The sequence below is a fragment of the Panthera pardus genome, unplaced genomic scaffold (assembly GCF_024362965.1).
Source record: "Panthera pardus isolate Hobbes unplaced genomic scaffold, ASM2436296v1 HiC_scaffold_15, whole genome shotgun sequence".
Taxonomy (NCBI): Eukaryota; Metazoa; Chordata; class Mammalia; order Carnivora; family Felidae; genus Panthera; species Panthera pardus.
Window position 1 is genome coordinate 25900710 of NW_026526710.1, and position 20953 is coordinate 25921662.

Here is a 20953-nt window from a genome sequence, read left to right on the forward strand (position 1 = left end):
CCTCCCAGAATCAGGGTGAGCCTGGCATTTGGCCCAAGGGGGCAACTGTTCCAACCAACCATTTTCCAGAAGAATCTCCCTGAGAACTAGGAATATTCACAGCTAAGATTCTATCTTATTAACCTCAGTTCTGCTTTTCCCTTTGGTTGAAGTGCAAATCATCAGTGAGCAGAGGGGCAGCACACATCTTGGCAGTGAAATTTCCTCAGTCAAATCAGAACATCTACATGTACAACCTCTTCCTTGAAAACAAAATCCAACTATTGTCCTTTATTTTTTAATCTTGACTAGCAAGTCTTCTGGAAGAAATATATAAAAATAAACTTAACAAAGTGTTAAACCAAATCACATAGAAGTTGATAAATTAGATGCACAGCCCTTCTCACAAGTTTAAAATAAATATACCTTTTGGGCACCTGGGTGATTCAGTCAGTTAAGCATCTGACTCTTGATTTCGGCTCAGGTCATGATCTTGCAATTTGTGAGATCAAGCCCCACGTTGGGCTCTGTGCTGATGTCGCAGGGCTCTGTGCTGATGTCGCAGAACCTGCTTGGGATTCTCTCTCTCCTCTCTCTTTGTCTCTCCCTGCTCTCGCCTGCACAAGCTTGCTCTCTCTCTCTGTCTCTCTCTCCCAAAAATAAATAAATATTTAAAAATAAATAAATAAATAAATAAATAAATAAATAAATATACCTTTTACTAACATGCTCATGGAGACCTCACATGGTTTTAGAACAAATGGGGCTAAAAGGCTCCCAGAAGTGAGGGGATGTCAGCAATGACAGGCTCAGACCATGAGATGCTCACCCAGGTGAGGCTGGAAGGGGCATTCCACAGCCACAAGCTGCCAACTAGAGGGTACTGCAGCCCCACCATTCAGGCTCCAGGGAAGGTGGGATTTAGATGCTGACATCGGGAAAGGTGTTTCAGTAGCCCTCAGGTGTTCTAGTGACAGGCATGAAACCACACAGACAGCAGTAACCACAAAGGCATCCATCTTCACCAGTCACCTTTCCCCCAAGGAGTACAAATATGCACAATGCCACTGGGAACCCAGGAGGCTGTCAGTGATGAGCTCTGTCAGTAAGAGCAGAGCTTTCCTTTCTCATGCTGAGTCCTCACGCCCCATCCCAGACTCCTCCTATAGCCAACAGCCACTTGATATATACAAATGGCCACTGGAGATCCCTAGCCTCTCCCAATTAAGATTGAGAAAATGCCAAGTAGAATTAGCCATCTGGATGCTGCTGATGGTAGCAGGGAGGGTCAGGGGCAAGGAAACCTCACATTGTTCCTTCATTATTTTGCTCAATGTCTGGTTCATGTCCAGTGAATGACTGAATGAACAAAGGAAAGTAGAAATGGGTAGGGGAAACTATTCCCAAGGCAGAGTCTCCAACCAGGACCCTCTGATCATGCAAGGGACCCCCAACACTTTCTGCCAAGCCTCTGGGAAGTGTACTCTTCTCTCTGTTGAAACCTCAGAGCCAGCCATGAGAGATCCACTTATGTTAATAGGCAACCTCTTTGAACAGCAAAGCACCTCTAGGAAGGATGGCATTCAACACTAGTGAGATTAGAGGTTCTCTACTTCGGCACTACTGACATTTAGGGTCAGATAGTTCCTTGTTGCGGGGGCTACCCTGTGCATTCCAGGATGTTTAGAGCATCCCTGTAGCATCCCCTAATTATGACAACCAAAAATGGCTCTCAATGTTGTCAAATGTCCCCTAGGGGGCATAATCACTCCAATTGGGAACCATGAGTGTATATTAATCAACTGCTCTCCCAGTACTGTACTAAGGGAAGCAGCATTTCTTCCTTATGCCTTATAAAGGCATTAGGGAGGAGAGGTAGACAAGTAGGAGGCAAGAAGCCTGGTTGGGGGCACATTCCTGGGTAGAGAGAAAGAGTGTAAGTGGCCCACAGTGCTGTCTACATTTGTATTTGTGTTCAGAAGAAAAGTAAGGTTTTTTTTCTCACTCTCTCTCCTCTCTCTTTGGACTATACATTAGGCCAATAGTCCTAGTCATGATATGGAGCTACAGACTGGGCCTGAATGGTCTCTGGTCACTGTGTTAAAATACATCTTGAGTTTGAAATGGTGAACACATTCATGCTCTGTCTCTCTCTGTCTCAAAAATAAATAAACGTTAAAAAATTTTTTTTTGAAATGGTGAACACAGTGCATTGCTAAGTTTTGCAATATCCATATTCTCATTTTATTGAGGAAAATCCAAGCTTTGAGAAGCAACAGCAGCCAGTCAGTGCTGGGCCACTCAAAGAAAAGAAAAAATAGTATAGTAGTAACAAGAAATTGAACCCTAAGCTGTGTGCAGCCTGCATTTCAGAACTAGGGTCCAGCTCTCAGGGGTAAAACTTTCAGACGTTATTAACAAAATTAGGCACAGAGCGTGATAAAGACCTCTGCAGACACAATCACTAGATACTGATTATCTTCACTTGCTGTATAGCCCTGAAGGGGCATCTAAAAATCACTTAATTATCTTTTCAATGTCAAGAAATGGAGGCACTGTTGCCCAAGAAGTCCTGGAACAGGGTGGACACAGGTAAGCCACTGCCCCAGGAAGAGGACTTGACACAAACCCATTCCCTTTTTTAAAAAAAAAAAAAGTTTATTTATTTTGAAAGAGAGAGTGCACACGCACATGAGTGTGGAAGAGAGGCAGAGAGAAGGAGAGACAGAAAGAATCCCAAGCAGGCTCCATGCTGCCAGCATAGACCCCAATGCAAGGCTTGATCCCATGAACCATGACGATCATGATGTGAGCCGAAATCAAGGGTTGGATGCCCAACTGAGCCACCCAGGCGCCTCACTCAAAGCCATTCCCAAATGAAACAGAAGACATGTTCTGATTAAAACAAACTTAAAATTTCACTTTTCTGCCTTTGTAAAATTGTCATCCTGCTGCAACCTCTTTGCTGGTAAGGGTATAATTGTGTGTGTACCTGTCCCATCACCTGACTGGGTCATGGAGCTCCCAGTCTGAGGAGCAGACCCATGGACAATTTGAGGATACATGGATGGGGGCAGTGACAGCAGGAATGGCCATATATGTACTGAGGAGTGGAAGAAGGAGCCACTTCACCAAGCAAGGTGAATCAGGTAGAAGCAAGATGATCCCCAAAGCAAATATGTGGGGAAGACAGAGGTGGGTGGGGACCCAGGATAGGCATAAGAAAAGCATTCTGAGTTCCCTGTGTGCAGTGACTCCAAATACCTCAGGCATTGGAATAGAAAGCCTAAGGCAGGGAACTTGGGTAAATTCATGGCAGGTACTTCATAGAAACTTGAGAGCTATCTATTGATGACAATGAATACGGATAGTTTTCCTCTTTCCCCCAAGGCTGGAGTCAGCATTTCCAGTCTTTGCATTAAGGCTTAGGCAAAGCAGTGATGGCTCATCCTTTTGCAGTTCTGAAACTGTTGCTGTGAGTATGATTTTCTCTCTGTCCTCTCCCTTTAAACTCAGGGGAGTTGTGTATATTCTGTGCTCAGAACTTCAGAAGAGTTAGTTCTCTCCTTTAGGTAACTGAACTGTCCTTATACAACAGTGGGGAATCTATAGGCATCAGGACACCAGCGTTCAGTGAGTCTGGACCCCTCAGTTACCAGACTGCTGGGATGACAAAGGGCCCGGGACCACAGGGAAACTGTCATGCTGTGAGGAAAGCCATGTTAATAGGGCCAGAGGAGGCTAGTGGGCCCAACTGGGGACCCAGAGAGACAAAGGAAGGGGACAGCAGAGGACAAGGGAAAGCAAGAGAGAGAAAGGGGTTCTTTCTCAGGACCCATAGCCCCATGGCATCCTGTCTCATCTCTGCGAGTCTGACGGGTGGTGCACAGCAGTCCCATCCCTTCCCTCTCTCTCTGCCTGCCACAGACACAGAATGCCCAGCAAACCTCAGTTCCTCCCATGAGGACAGCAGAGCAGATGGGTCACTGAGCAACTCTGCAGCCCTGATGAACTGTGACCCTGCCCTCCTGAGGGGTCCAGGGGCCCTGAGCCCAGTAGCCACTCTCCTATACCTGCCAGAACCCATGATGGCCTCCCTAGGCCAGTTACCAGACCTCCCTGGTCCTGACACATGCCCTGAGGGGCTGAGTATCCAGTATCATTTTTGCCCACCAGAAAACCAAGAACTTGTAATTGTCTAAACTCACATTCCCAAGCCTTTCACTGGAGGCCACGAAAATCACAGATTGTAAAAGCAGCTCAGAATAAAAAGTGCCAGTGGCCTTTTGCCTCCTAAGCGCAGATCACAGATCGGTTTAACTGAATATGTATTTTATTTTCCAGAGGAGTGACTCAGGGCAAGAAGTAGCCAGAAACTGTAAAAAGAACAACCTGTAGAGCCTTACTGTGGGCTGTTCTGTGAGTCCCTTACATAGCCCGGCCCAGCCTGATCCACTTGAGGAGGCCCTGAGCCCCTGCTGTCCTGCCACTTCTAGCTTGCCCACACCTGCCATGCTGCTGATCTCAGACAAGTGACGTCTTACAGATGCAGGTAGTGCTGCACAAATGCATTAAGGATCACTGGACACCTCCAGGGCCAGTTTTCAAAACAGGTCTCCATGTAACAGCATGGGTGATTTAGTGAAAGAAGCCAAACACAAAAGAACACCTACTGTATGATTCTATTGTTAAACATATTGTTTAGAAGCAGGTAAAACTAATCTGTGCAGACAGCTGTGCAGGTAGTTGTGACCTTGTGGGGAGCAGGCCTAGGAGTACGGCCAGAGTGTGTTCCTGGGGGCTGGTCCTATCTCTTTTCTTAGTGGTTACACAGGTGTCTTTAGTTTGTGAGGACTCACTGAGCAGAATTCTCATGACGCACATGCTTTTCTTGAAGTATCAGAACCTTCCATAGAGTTTTCAATGCTTTGGACCATAGCAGGTGGGTTCAAGAGGCTGTCCCGCTTTGGGGCTCTTACTGGCACCCAGCCTATTTGGAGCCCGAAACAGAGGCCTAGGCAGCACCGAGAGGCTCAGGCCACACTTACCGGTTGTGACCCGTCCTCCTGCCTCCTGCTTGGATGTGGGCGGTTGATGAAGGACCGTGTGGAGACTTTGTAGTGATTCAGTAGGCAGACAATGACCACAACCATCACCGTGACCACCACGACGATGATGATGATCTGGGCAAACTCCAGCTCCGCTGCGATGGAAAGGGAAGGCATATTAGCGACATATCCCCTGTGCAGTCACCCAGTTCTCTAAACAACACACCCACCAGTCACCAAGCGCTTCTTGCAAGCACCTGGTCCTCCCAGAGACAAACTATTTTTCCCCAGGCCTGCTGCCCAAGACCATTGTCAGACACACACACACACACACAAGCACAAACAGTTGAATAACATTTGAAGAAAGAGAGACCCAGGCATGAGGCACCTTCCAGTAGGCCTCTGGTGTTCAGCCCAAGCATGGTGCTCAGACAAACCTTGTCTTTGCAAATTTTATAATGAGTAGGGCCTTAGGAAAACGTATTCTGTTGGCTCTACAAGACCTCTAGAGGGGCTATGTTGTAACTGACCCCATTCACACATGGAACTCGAATATCTAGCCCAGTGTGCAGACCACCAGCTGGCCGCTGCACGCTGCCCCTTTGCCCTGGGCAGGCGGGTCCAGGAGTGCAGTCACCTCTCCAACATCTGATTGCCGGTCCTGCCAGATGGCCCTGCCACCCAGGGGAGGTAAGAAAGTCTCACAAAACTGAAGCTGCTCCTCCCAGTGTAATCTCTCCAGGAAAGTTAACCCCATCTTTATGGTTGAGTCACATTTCCCAAAGCACATCCACACAGAATCTACACATTATACTGAAGGGATAATATATTGATAAAAAGCTCCAACCTCCTTTACTCCTTTGCCTCCTTTACTTTGCCTTTGGAGGTAATTTAGAAAACACATCTCCACTGTCTCTAATCCTGCAGACACCATATTTTATGAGCAGTCGGAAACCAGGTTCCTGACACTGCCATTACAAAGGCTTTTCTAACTGCCATTAGCACACGCTTCACATTCTAGTACAGTGCCATGGAATTACTTCTAGCAAAACAGCGCACTGAGTTGGCAATTCAAGATGGGCAATTCAAGTCCTTCAGTTTTGCAGGGAGGAAGCAGAGTCCCATTGCTCAAGGTCAACCCTAGAACACACATTTCCTGCTTTCTAGCACTGCCTTGCTGCGTGTTGCCCACCTGTCTTCCTGAGTCTCCCCACACAATCAAAGGAAGTGATTGTGTAGGGGTGTCAACTTAAAGAGTGAGAGGCTCTGAAGATCGTGAGGAAGACAGCACACAACTTTGCTGTGAGGTGGGGAGATGTGGGGTTTAATGAAGAGCAAGAAAAAGGGGAGAGCTCTGTCAATTGTGTTACTGCCTGGAACCAGTAACACACACATGCATACACCCTACACATACACACATGCATGTATACACATGAGCACAGCAACACACATGTACACACACGGGCATGTTGCATTCATGTACACATATACACACATGTATGCATGTGTTTGAATACACACAGATGTGGATATACATACATACAGAGCATGCATATGCACATGCGTGCATATGCATACACACACACACACACACACACGCTCTTGCTGCAGGACCCAGGCTGATAGCCAGTGGGGAGGTGTTATCTCTCACTGTATGGGCTCACATTTGGGATGATGCAGGAAAGGACTGGGGTAACACCCTCCCCCCCAAATCTCACCTATGTGCCCCCACCATCCATACTCTGGAAACAGAAGGGCTGGAACTGGCATGGGAGTAAATGGAGGGTGTTCCTGGATCCCACCATGTCCTGTCCTGTGACACTACCCCTCCACTCCTGCCTTCGGCCTCTACATACCCGAGGGACAAAGATGTACATACATGCTTGCTGGACCTGGCTGGACTACACCTGCACCTATCGTGGGGTTGGCCCAAATATGCACCCTGGAGAATGGAGAGCTGAGTATGGGGGAACCGAACTGCCATGCCAGTGTGCTAAGTGGCTGTGGCCGGGTGGGCTTGCTGAGTACAGCCCTAGTGGGCAGTGAAAGGGTGGATCTCATGGGCATGGCTGACAGAGAAGCCTGGCTGTCGGTGAGGCCCAGGTGCTGCGCTCTCCACCTCACCCCCATCTTGCATTGCTGTCATTGTTCTGGACACACCCCAAGGCCTAATGGCTGATCATCAGGTTAAATCATGCCCTGAAATTGACAAATGTTTTCTTTTCTCAAAAAAGCTTCATTGCTTTATGGACATGGAAAAATAGGAAAAGTGATGATTACAGTGAGGGGTCCTGTACAAAGTCTTCATGGGTTAATTCTTCACCTGAAGGACGTCTTTCTAGGTTATGTTTTCCTGAATATAGAAAGCTATGTAGATAACCATCTGTAGCAATGCAATCAAATTATATTTTCCATAATTCTATGGGCATTTGGGGTGTATCTATGATTCTTAAAAGGATTTTTATTATAAAAATAATGAAGACTTATTTAAACAATTTAAATTATTTAAACAATATAGAAGGAAATAGTGTACAATGTAACAGTCCTTTGTAGGCCTGCAGGATTCCCTGACCCCACCGAACCCCATGCCATCCTGGGGTTCACACAGTTCACCCATTGTGTATATCTGTGCATTTGCTTAATAAATAAGGGCTTTCTTCTTTTAATGAGTGGAATCATTGTACAAATACATTGCTGGCTTTTTTCCACCCAATGTATCATGGCATTTTAAAACAAGAATATATAAAAGCCAACCTCATTCTTTATGGTGGCTATCTATTCCAGAACACTGATATACTGGAATTTATATTTTCCAAGTGATAGATATTTAGGTGTTCCCCCCCCACCCCTTTTTTTCTATTGTGACCAAAAGATTGTATGTGCATGTGTATGTATGTGTGTGAATGTGAGTGTTGACCCACATTTTAAGTATCCATACAGGAAAGATTCCTAAAACTGAAATTTCTGGGTCAAGGACATATCCTTTTAAATGCTGATAGCTACTGAGACCCTGCCTTATGAGAAGGCTCTTGCCCCACATGCTCATCAACACTGAATACTCACCCTTCTCATCTGCATGAATCTGATAGACAAAAACATATATCTTGTTTTAATCTGTTTTACTAGTAATTTTAGGTCTTTCCCTGATTGGCAATTTCTTTTTCATAATCATGTTAGTTCATATCAGTTTATTTGTAATTTTCTTGTTTACTGGTAAGCAGTCTTTACATATTATGACTACAAATCTTTGTTACATGTGCTGCAAGTATTTTCTCCTAGTCTGTCACTAACTTTGCTGTGAGCTTCTCTATAAAAGATATAAATGTTTATGTCATGAAATACTTTTTCTTTTATGGCTTCCAAGCTTCCTGTTTGATTAAGAAGGCCTTCTCCAGTATTCTAAAAATATTTTTTTCTAAGATTTTTATAGATTGCATTTTTATGTTTAGATGTGTGTTCGCTCTGGACTTGATTTCTTTTGGTCTGAGACAGCACATGGAACATTTTATATCTTCTGAAGGACATGGATCTTCTGATCTAACAGCACATTAAAGAGTTCATCGTAAGCATGAATAAGAAAGATCTTAGTTGTGGAAAGTGTATGGAATCTTTCTTTTAAAGGGGACTACCTGCTCTAAGGTTGTGTTTCATCAGCTTTCTTGTCAACATGCTATGTATAGTGGGCCCTCCCCTGGCCCTGCTAAGGTGCCAACAGCTGGAAAGCACCGCCCCCCTTCTCCTGCCCCACCAAATGTCCAAACTTGCTGCACTTCCTCCCATGCTCCTGCTTTGCTTAATACCAACAGTTCTCCAGTGCTTTCATCTCAGGACCCCTCTACACTCTTAAAAGCTACTGGTTACACCCCAAAGAGCTTTATTTGTATGGATGACATCTATTGATGTTTGCCATATTTACATTCAATACTGAAAATTTTAAATATTTATTTATTAAAAAAGAAAAATTATATATTAAAATATATAACAACTATATATGCTATTTTCAAAACAAATTTATTCATAAGGGTGGCATTTCTTTACACTTCTGCACATCTCTTATATGACTTTTTCAAATTTCTTTTAATGTTTATTTATTTTAGAGAGAAGGAGGGAGAGAGAGAGAGAGAGAGAGAGAGTGAGCGAGTAAGCACAAGCACAAGCACAAGCTGGGGAGAGGCAGAGAGAAGGAGGGAGACACAGAATCTGAAGCAGGCTCCAGGCTCTGGGCTGTTAGCACAGAGTCCGATGTGGGGCTCAAACCCATGAACCGTGGGATCATGACCTGAGCTGAAGTTGGACACTTAACCGACTAAGCTACTTAGACTCCCCTCTTATATGTCTTAATAGAAGATAGCTGGATTCTTCTCCCTGCTTCACCTTCAATCTGTTGGGATATGTTGGTTCTGGTTGAGGTATATGAAGGAGATGTGGTCTTACTGACCACTAGGGACTGGGGTCTCAGGGATCCCCAGAGATTCTTGAGCCACACGTGGAGAACTGGCGGTCTAGACTGATTTGACAGCAGGCACTCTAGTACAAACACTAACGGCCTGGATTTCTTGGAGATACTCCTGATGCTAGGATTTGAGATGTGGTCAGAACAGCTCCTGGGCCACTCTCCTGAGTTTTCATGCACAAGTACAGCCACAGCAGGTGCATCTATGGAGCAAAGTACACACAGAGACCCTAGGGGTTCACAGGCATCCGAATAATTCAGAACTCACCTGGGGCAAGAGCACAGGCTGGCACACCCTGGGTGCCACTCACTAAGGCAAGCAGCCCAGCAGTGTAGCCCAGTGGCCAATCTGGGTGACAGAAGCCCAATCAGAGCTTCAGCTACTATAGGACCTGGGCCAGCATGAGAGGCAGCTCTTCCTGCAGAGACTGGCCCAGGTCCCAAAGGCCACCATCCTAACAACCAAGTCCTAATCAGACACAGGAGCAATAGTAAGCACAGCAGCAGCGATTTGGCCCTGCTTGCAGTCCAGGGTCACCTGTCATGTTTCTTGAAACCCTGAAGTCAGAGAGGCATGTGGAGCTCCTGGGGATGGAGCCTCAGCAGAGTGGCACAGCCCCAGTCAAATGTGCAGCTGACCTTCACTTTGAACGCTGGGCAAAATGCATCAATGAAAAAAGACTGCTTTCTCAAACACTAACAACTAGAAAGTATAAAGGGCTAAAAGGGTCCAGAGAATTCTCAGAATGAAAATTAGAGTGAACAGAGAGAGTGTTCTTGGGGACAAGTATGATGATGACATCCAGATTCCAGAGATCTCTGCTACTGATAACTTCTCCCTTCAAGACTCCCCCTTCAAGCTCACAAGGGGGTATGTGAGCACCTTTGCCTGATACTTGTCCTCCCACACCCTCTTCTACTTTAAACAGGAAAAATTCTACTAAAAATGCATCATAAAAGGCAAATTAAGTAAAGATCACACCACTATAGGATATCACAGCTTGGACGGTAGATGGGAAACCCAGTCCCCCTCCTCTCTCTGCATACATTGTGTAATAACAGTGATAGGTGATTCCTGTCTCTTCCTTTGCCACTCCTGAACCCTTCACTCCTGCATGGAGATTGCTCAGAGGCAGCTGGGCCCGCACAGTATTTTGCAGTACCCGGATGTGGCTCTGTTGCCAAGGGCCTGATATTACACCTCCTCAAGAAAATAACTCACAGGACAAGTAAAAGAAGCTTTATATTAACAAAATAAAACAAAACAAAACCTCTCACTTCTGAATGCAAGTATCGGGTGAAATTCAGCACACCTGTTCTTCAAGGTGTCGATTTTCAAGATATCTGCACTCCAGATCTCAACCACAGACCTTTTTGGGACTTCTGGGGACCTTACCCAGCAATTTCCTGTACTGCACAGTCAGGGCTCAGGCAGGGTGAGCACTCTTCACTTCCTGCTGAAACCACCATCCCTTCAAGGTAGCAGTTCCTGGCCACATGTGTTCCCACACATGCATGCGCACATACACAAGTGCACACACACACCCTCCTGCCTTACACATCACTGATTCCTCCTCAACATGCTCCAAGCTTGGGAGACCCAGGGTGCAAAGGGTATAGATACAGAGCAGCAGAAGGTATGGTGAGGCCTACTACCCACCCCATAGGAGACAATTTAAACAGGCCCTGAGAGGCATATTCTTCAGACAGATGCATGCACATTACTGCTTTCTGAATCAAGGTGGCATCCAGCCCTGTGCCTAGGAACAACAGTCTGTGCATAGAAGTGAGGCAGAGGCCAGCTGAGACCTTATACTACACTGGGGCCTTGCTGCCTCACCCTCCCTCACCCTGGTCTGCCCACATCTGGCCTTACAAGATGTTGTCTGTTTTCTTGTGGTGGGGGAGAGGCAATGTGCATTGGTGCACAGAACTTGGGGTACAAAGAAAGGAAAAATGCTTGTGATTTTGGTTTTGGGAATAGGGTGGGAAGGAGAGGCTAAGGAGAGAATGAAATCTGGAAGAACTATTAAAAACAGAAAGATTAAAAAAAAAAAAACAACTATAGAAATTGTAGAGTCCTGAGAAAATAATAGGATACTTTAGGGTTTCTAAAATTTCATGTGCCCAATATGGACTCTGAACACAGCCCACTTGGTCAGTTTTTCTTGATTCCAATAGATACTGACATCAACAGAGCAATGCCAAAAAGCAATACATGCAAGGAAAGAATTTTAGGCCAAAGTCAAATTTTTACACTCCCCCCTCCTTTCATGGGGGTTCTAGTTCATAAGGTTATAATGGATGAGTCATTGCAATCCAAACACAAGAAATGTTATAATACATTCAGCCTACAACTTACAGGAAGGCATCACAGCACCTTACTTTATTACTATAACAGCGACAGTGATGATGGTGATGATTACATCTCTCTACTTTTATAGAACTATCCCTAAGAAACTCCAAGCTCTGCAGTGGAGAATTATAGGAACAGAGAAAATTGTGTGAGGCCTGTGGGTCTATTCTCTGGTTCAACGAGGAGCTGAACTGACTCATACTAGAAGCATGAGCGTCTGTACTATTTTTAAAGAACTCTGGGAAAGCGTGGTTCTACCACCTTAGGTTCCTAATATAACACTTATTTCTATTTGTGGGATGGCTAACACCATCTTCCATGTAGTCTTTCCTTGATTAATATATCAACTTCACAGAAGTCCTATTTTCTAAATGTTTAAAGCTCCAGATGTGTGATTTATGCCTTACAGACCCTATAAATGGGGGGTTGGGGGCAAAGTCTGTGCCTCTCATCAACCCCCTCCTTTCACCCCACTAAGGAAATACCTTGGGTGCCATGCAGAATATTGTGACATCACTGTAAGGGCTGAATGCTTTCCACAAATCCCTGCACGCCACCACAAATGGCTCCTCTGCCACCTAACCAATGGCAGCACTCCACTTCGTTCCCCCAAGTGCTACAACCTATTGGCAGCACTGAGACCCTGGCTAGCTGCCACAGAGACTTAGTCCGGGCAGCCCCTCTCTCCCAGTGAGCTTTCCTAGGTCCCCACCATGGCTCAGGCACAGCGACCAAGTATCTGCTTTTCCGGGGCAGAGTGGGTGTGGTGAGATGACAGCCCCGGTGGGGGGTGCCTTGCTCTTTATTTACGGCTCTGTGACACTTTTAAAGTGCTGAATGTTCCTAAAGGCTGGTAAATTCTTTCCCCAATCCTAGAGAGACAGGGACGTGGGGGCAGGAAGACAGGTGGGGGCAGGAATTGGAATCTACATGGACCATAATTGCCTCAAGTTTGTGAACTGTTAGTTTAAAAATACTCTTGGAGACTTTAATGGCTGAATGAAAATTCACACTCATTAAACACCATGGTCGAAGGGGGGGAAATTCAGCCTGTGTTATATGAATAACTTCACAGCTTGAAGTTCAGAAGGTAAAACAGTAAGAGCTATAATCGTAATGATTATTATCTTATATATTTTGAATTTTCTTTTCCCTGGGTGGGTTGGCTACTCCAGTCTATCCCATAACAAGTCGAACAAAAGAAAGGGAGACGAACGACCCCATAGAAATACCCCAAATTGGTGTCTGTCACCACCCCCCCCCAGCTTTATCTTCCTTACGAAGCTCTTTCCTGACCACTTGATGACAGGCTTACTACCCTTGGGGGGGCTCCCTAGCATGCAGCTGCACTCTGTCATAGCACTTATCACTTACAGAGCCCATTTTCTCGAGTAAGCTCTGAGATAGTATCTTGATCTTTTCTAGTATCTTTAGTAGGTAGCACATCACATGACTGGCACAAAGTCAGTGTTCATTTTAGATAAAATGCTAAAGAAATCCCTGGAAGGAAGGGTCCCAATTGGCTACTCTGCTTTTAACAATGTCTAGCACAGAATTCCACCAAACACTAATGACTTCAGTGATGAAGTTTTACCAAAGGTTTTCATATCTCATAAAAATTATCCAATTATAACGATTCTAGGCAGTGTAAACAGTCACCGGAAAAAGAACCTCATGGTTGCTATTAAGTTACCTGTTTACAGAATCCTATTTATATTAATATATTTACATAAAATGTTTTGCAGGATATAAATGTAGGAAATGATACCTATGTTCTGTAGGAGGAGAGGTGAAAGCACAGTATAGTCAAATGGCATGGGGCGCTCTGAGGGCAAGGTGTGGCCCACATCTGCCTGACTCTAGTCCGCAGCCAGGTGCCTTTGATGACACTGGCAGGCAAGTATCAGTGAGCAATCATTAGACTGACTACCAAATCCCTAGAATGCAGACACTGTGAGCCCATCCAGCTGCTAGAATAACATCTTTTTAATCCACTAAGGTCCAAGCATTCATCCGATACAACTTTTCATCATGCATTTTAGAATCTAGAGTCTCACGATCTCTTCAGAAAGAAATCTAGCTAACTATGTTCCAATCAAAGATGATTGACAGGATTTTCTGAAAACATAGCAGAGGAGTAAGAGCAATTACAAACCCTTTAGAAGTCTATCCCTCTGCTATGTTATAAATGGAAAAAAATACATACATAAACCCATAATTCTCTCTATAGGATTCATTTAAAATCCACCCCCACCCCATCGCCACATTATTAATTTAGGAAAATGTATCAGAAAAAATATACAGCTGCACAAGTAACCATTTCTTCACATTTTAGAGCAGTGACTCCTGAATGCTCCCTAGCTAGCAGTCTGTCTGTCTCTCACAGTCTCCCTCTCAGAGTCACAGTTTGCTTTCCTAAGGTCTACTGTTAGTAGACTGGTGACCCGAGAAACAACCCAGTAAACCACCCACATCTTGAGAAATACATCTTTTCTGTCAAATGCTGTTTTCAATGACTCAGGGTGAAAAAAAGTACCCATGAGTCTAGTGATAAGTAATAGCATTTCTGGGGGTGGGGTGGGGGGGAGTTAGTCTCATGTACAGAACATTTTAAAAAATAAAACTCCAAAGCAACAAACCTGTGTATTTATGTATAGCATCTCCAACAGGAACAAACTGATCACAGAAGAGAAAGAAGATGAAAAAGCCTAAAACACATCTTCCTACAGAGTCAAGCCCTGAAGCGTTCTCAGAGCTGAGAGACCCTTCTTAAGGAGATACAAACTTCTTGAGAAAGAGTTTCTACTCTTCTCAACTCTGTCCTCAGACCAAACTTCAGGAACAACCACCACAAACCCCAGAGAGCAGGCATCATCCACAGCTGGCCTCTGAAAGTGTACCTTTTTTCAAAAACAGGTCTTTAAACGGGGCCTCCTTCAGTGTGCTGTTGTTCAGGTGGTCACTGGACATACTCGAGTCCTCTGCCAGGGGGAGTCCAACCGTGACGCAGTCCCCCCCTCCCCGCCCCCAGTTCAAAGCATCCCTTCAGCTTCAGGCAATCTCCTCTTTAGGCAGCTCAGAGCTGCAGTTATAGCCAGCGCGGGGTGTGAGTGTGTGTGTGTGTGTGTGTGTGTGTGTGTGTGTGTGCGTGTGTGCGCGCTTCTGTCTGTCTCTCTCTCTCTACTGTATCAGCAGGGCCCAGCCCAGGTGCTAGACTCAAATGCTGTGGCTCTGACCGCAGACTGTGGCTACCAATTATCAACTGCCATCCACAGAAATCAGAAGCTCTGTGGTAGGAAGCTGGTGGTGTCACAGAGCAGATAACAAGTCCAGGGTCTCAAATCCTGACAGCAGCTGAACACCCAGTGTTGTATTCAGCAACATACATCAATGATTAGTCTGCATTTCTCATGTTTGGCCTCACATGGGACATGTTACACATATGGACGGGCAGAATGCAGCTAAACAGATCATCTTGTTCCACTGCATTCAATAATCTTTTTAACAGGCAAATATCAAACCAGACAAGGCAGAAAGGGGGAGATCTACAAATCTCAACACAATATTTCTTCCCTTGGTCTCAGCTAGAAGCTTTCAAGGTTGAAGAAATGGAGAGAGAGCTTACCGAGGCAGCGCGTGCAAACAGGCACGGACTCTTACCCACTCAAGCTTCTCTGCTCTGGATCCGGCTTTAAGAGCACGTCCTGGCTTGAAGTGCCCACAGCGTCCCTCATGCCAGGAGCTAGGCTGCAGGCCATCCTTGGGGTCCCTCTCTCCCCAGAGTCTCTCTCTAACTGATGGGAGCAGTCCGCATGGCTCTTGCAGCTAAGCTGTGCACTAGCAACTGGCAAAGTCATAACCACAGCAGGAAACACTCAGTTTCTCCCCCTCCCACTCTCGCTTCCCTGTCAGCCCTTCACTTCTCTCCCCTCTATTTCTCAATGCATGGTAGCAAAAATATACCACAGAGAATGCTGTAAAGTCAGGACTCTCATTCTTAACTACTAGGCAGTTTGAGTTTACAACGTTCAGAAATTAAAGAGTCCAAATGGTAAAGCAGAGACATCTCTCCGGAGGGAGCGTTTTCCTGGTTCATTTTGTGCAAGCACGGTCTCTGTCTCCCCTGAGGTCTACACGGTTTTTCATATGTGCATTAAGACATCTCCGGTGCATTCTGATGCCCTGGGGCTGTGTGAAGAGACTTAAGGGAAGGCCCTGTGTCTGCTGTAGCACTTTTCATAAAAAATCAGTGTGGCCACAGTGAAAAGGGCAGAGTGCCATAGTAATACTGCAAATAACCCCAGCCACAAGCACTGCTCTGCGCCCAGAATAGCCTTTGTTTTTCCTTATTTAGGATAAATAGCAATGACATGTGGACCATAACAATAGTTTTGGCTGTAGGAGGAGTTGTCAAAGCAAAACTAAATGCTGTTGGTTACTACCAGCATTAGAAACGAAGACGGTTACGTCAGCAGCCTGTCCCTGCTGTCGGCCCCAGCATGTCACCTGGGGCTAACAGCAGTGTTCTGGGCTTGATGTCACCACCACGTCCTTAGGTTGGCCAGAAGACACCACTATTTCATGTTTTAATTACTGGTGGTGGAGGCAGGAAAGGAACAAAAGAACCATCAAGAAGATTTTTCAGAGATTTCTTGTGGATAAAAGAAATGGGAATTTCAGCAGGAAAATTAACAGTTGCGTACATTTGCATGTGCCAATCAAGACAGCCTGATTTTTCTCGAGCAATTTCCAAATTTAAAACATAACTCTCCTTTCTTGTTCTGCTTTTCCCTAATTTCTTTTCAGAGTCACGTGGCTGGGTGAATGAAGAGGGTGAGGCTCAGGAAACTGGGCTGGGGTGTGGTCACCAGGGCAGGGGACCCTCCTCAGAGAAGAGTCAGCATCAGAAAGCATCAAGCTTTAGACACTATGGCTTCAGACTGGCTCTGCTGGTCTTTGACATTCCCTTGTCACTACAACCTCAGGTCCTTGCCATCTGGGGATGGCACTTTCTAGTCAGTTCGGTACGAGTGATCACTCGAAATCAAGTCCTTAAAAGGGAATATTCATAAGATTGCATATGACTGTCATGCGAGTCTGTTTTTGAAAATCAAGGAGTTAGTCAATATTATGAAAATATTGGTCAACGTTATAAAAGTTGGCTCTGTCGTTTGTTAATGGACATACCTACATTTTGAAATGACTGTGAATAGTCCACTTTGGGGTTTAACATTAGTTGAGATGCGTATTTCATGTATCAAAAAAAAAAAAAAAAAAAAAAACAAACAAACCCAAAACCCAGCATATTTTTCACCTTTAATGGCTGTATTGTATTCCACTCAGCCTTAACACACTTACTTTGTTTGGCTGGCTTCCTTATCACTGGGCATTTGAGCCATGGGAGTCAATCTTAATTAAGCTCCTTGTTCATTCTGTTCAATTGTTCCCAATGTTTAATCTATTTAAAAATCACTTTAAAAGCTTTTGACTTTATGGATGAGTTTGTTTTCAAAACAGTGCCCAAACCGCACAGCAGGCACACTGCTGGCTGAGGTGGGTGTTTACCAGAGTCGCTCTGGGCTGTGTTTGACGTGTGCTGGCCATGCTGCCTGATTAACACCAGTGTGTCACCACCCGTCAGCATGCACTACAGGGTTGTCAAGGCTAAATCACCAGGTGGTGGTCTTGATTTTGTTCTATTTTCTTTTAAGCACTGGCCTGGGAGGGTGCTTCAGGAAGAAAACACAGAGGTCAGACCAGGGGTTCCCAGAAGCCACGGGTTTATGTCCTGATAAACACCTAATTCTAGCTGATGGGATGTGGATCGCTGTGCTGGGGCCTTTTAACTGATGAGTGCCAATATTTCTCTTCCCTTAATTCAGAGAAAATGGCAGTACACACAGCAGAAGGGTGTAGGAAGAGACTAGTCTGCTGAATAAAAACACGTAAGTAGGAAAGTGTAAAAGCCATTTGCATTCAGGGATTCTTTCTTCCCTCCTGGTCTTTAAATATGGATCTCTAAAATGAGTACTCTGATGGGCTAACTGCTTTTACTAGCAGTTAAAAAAAATGTCCCAAAGCTGTATGTGGTTTCCCTGAGTACAGCAGAGACCTTGGAAGTCTTGCCTAAGATAGACATTTTCACAGGGTCTGTTGATAGCAACAAGGACTTGAAGAGCTGTTGTCTCCACAAGCCCACTCTATCAACATCTTCAGGTTTCCTCTATAAAGCTCTTCATTTCATTAATTCATCTGACAAATATTTACTAAGTGATTACAGACCCTAGGAGGAAATATACTGGACCTTCAATGCAATCTGACAGACAAGCATTTACTGTAGGGCTGAACTTGTCTTAGGTGCTATGTGTATGTAGGTAGTTACTTATTTAAGAAATTGAACAACCAAGCTCTAAGGACTGGCTTCCAGCCAGGTCCGAATGTGACAAGCTGAAGCGACTAGGAGCATCTGCAACCTCAGTGGCCAAAAGAGGCAGCACAGGGCAGGGGTTTTAGCTCAGGGGCTACTAGGGGGTCATTAGCTTCACAAAATACCTCTAGGTGGTAAAGGGGTGCTCTGCTATACCAGAATCTTTCTCTATCACATATAACTTGGGTTAGCATCTTGCCTGGTCCAATCCTTGCATTTAATCACCATGGGCTTCTTGGTCATGCCCTGCTGTCTCTTGTCGCCATATTCCCACCCTCAAAGGGTATCCCACTCACAACAGAAATTTTCACAGATAAATATCATTTGGAGAGTTAGGAATATTTTATAATGATTATATAGCAGAAAATTAGAATTTATAAACATTCTAAAGATCTACTGTTATGTTCTGGGCACTTTCAGGCACCGTATATCTTTTACCTTCATGTCATGTTTTCTTATTCCCACTTTATAGGGGAAGAAGCTGAGGTTCAGAGAGGGTGAATACTTTGTGCAAGGTCAAATGGCTGCTAAGAGGCAAGCTGCAGGTCGGAACCCTGGGAAGCTTGACTCAGAAGCTCCTACCCACTCTATCTATCATTCTGCTTAATGGGCAGTGAACCTAGAATTATCCAAACTAAAGTCCCCTGAACTAACCAAAGTATGTCAAGCAGATCAATACTCGGATTTTTAAAGCCTGACTGCTTGATTCCTTTAAGGCACTAACTTGCAAATCCATGTTAAAGATTCTGTATCTCAATGTTGCCAGAGGCTCTTGGAACCATTTTATGTGACTTGTATATCTGTTAATGTGACTCCTGTTAAGAATCAATGGTTCTGTCCATTACAAATTCCTATTCTTTGAGGTTTATGACTATGCTGTAAAATTCTGCTCTGAGGTGAAGTTTTCCACATAAAAATTAAGCCCTGGAATTTGGCCTTTAGAAAACAAAACAGTTCATTTTAAGTAAGTTTGCTACACTTAAAGTCATGAATGAGGATTTTAAAATAACGCTGACTCCTATAGACTCAAAACATAGTAATAGTTTGATATTTGTGGACATTAGCCTATAGCATGGAATAATTTACTAATGTATTCTTAGTGTTTAAAAAATTGCAACACATAGGTTTTTATGTAGAAATATGAATGCTCTGCATATGTTCCAACCACAGTGCTTGATACCCCCATCATCTGGTAGAAATGTCAGCAAATATAAAAATATGCAACATGATAATAGAGCTAGCAAGCTGACAAGGTGGATTAAAAGCTTATTAAATAAGTTAGTCTAAATTAAATAGCCTTAAAATAGCTTCCTAATATGCAACAATACTCCCTATATTAAAAGACTTTGGAGTTTATCTATGCCACCATAATATTTTTTCTTCTAATGAAAAAAAGAATTATATATTATTTTGTGTTTATGGTGATATAGACTTTCATAATGGCTAAACTACTCCCTACCAAGTAGGTTACATACCTTTGAAAATTGCAGTTACTCGTCCAAGCCCCAGGAAAAAAAAATAAGGAAGGCAATATAAAGTTTTCATGGTGGCTAACTTCTGGGACCAGTTAGACCCAAGTTTGGGATCCAGTCCTGCCATCTGACCATGTCAGCTTGAGCTAAGCCCCTGTTTCCTCATCTGTAAAGTGAGGCCAAGAATACCTGTATCATAGGGTAGAAGGCGGACAGAATAAGAAGACATATCTAAACCCTTACCCCCAAATTCATCCAAGGAACAGCAGCATCGGCATCACCTGGGAGCTGGTTACAAATACAGCATCTTGGATCCTGCCCTGGACTTTACTGAACCAGAGTCTGCATTTGAACCATATCCCTAGGTGATTCATCTGCACATCAAAGTTTCTTCTGAAACTTTGGTCAAATTCAAACTCCTCATTCAGATTAAATGAGCAAACAGGGGCTTGAAGAATATATAACTTGTGCACACCACATAAAGGAAATGAGAGTAGAATCTAGGTCTCCCGTTTAGAGCCCAAGCGATTGCTACTCAACAATGATTTTAAACAATGGTACTCAACATGCATGGATTTGTATGCACATCTGTGTAAAATCATGATGCTGCCCTCCTGGGCTAAAGGCAAGGCCCAGCACCACAGGGCAGGTGTTTGTTGCTGTCTTCCCCACTGTACTAATGGGCTGTTACTGATCCACCCACACCTCTTAGAAAAAAGCAGGAGAGGTGGACTGTGTTGTCAGGGGTCACAATAATGGTGAAGCCAAATAGCTTATGGTAACAGTCTCTGGTGTTGGAATACAATTTCTAGGATATTTGGCATGCCTCATAAAAACTTCAGCAGTCCCCGAGGACTTCTGGATATATATTAAGAAAGAATTGTGATTTTGCTTTCTGGGAAAACTCAAGTGCCATGAGCAGACTCTTCTTAAAGGCAGAATTATGAAGATGCTGTCAGTCCACTCCTATGAACTTGGCCTGACTCTCATGTCCTCCTGGGCCTCTCTGTTCCCTGAGAGAGCCAGATACCAGGAAAGTAGAGTCCTGGCACTTGGGTTCCAGAAACAGCTTTCCACTTTTTTTTTAGTGATTTTTTAAAAGTTTATTATTTTGAGAGAAGGGGGGTGGGCAGAGAGAGCAAGCGAGCCTGAGTTGGGGAGGGGTACAGAGAGTGGGAGAGAGAGAATCCCAAGCAAGCTCCACATTGTCAGTGCAAA

At 44.5% G+C, this 20953-nt stretch overlaps 1 protein-coding gene across 16 annotated transcripts in view; it reads right to left on the reverse strand.

Annotated features, from left to right (window-relative positions):
* Window positions 1–20953, reverse strand: part of LDLRAD4 (low density lipoprotein receptor class A domain containing 4) — a 447577-nt gene that overhangs the window by 23764 nt on the left and 402860 nt on the right. For 14 of the 16 annotated variants that reach the window (XM_053902349.1, XM_053902353.1, XM_053902347.1 and 11 more), the window contains one exon: window positions 5028–5182. In XM_053902349.1, coding sequence (XP_053758324.1) covers window positions 5028–5182 — 155 coding nt within the window. Of the gene's footprint in view, window positions 1–5027; window positions 5183–14736; window positions 14848–15461; window positions 15664–20953 lie in introns of those variants that run through there. The other 2 variants (XM_053902357.1, XM_019433828.2) reach the window with 2 other exon arrangements.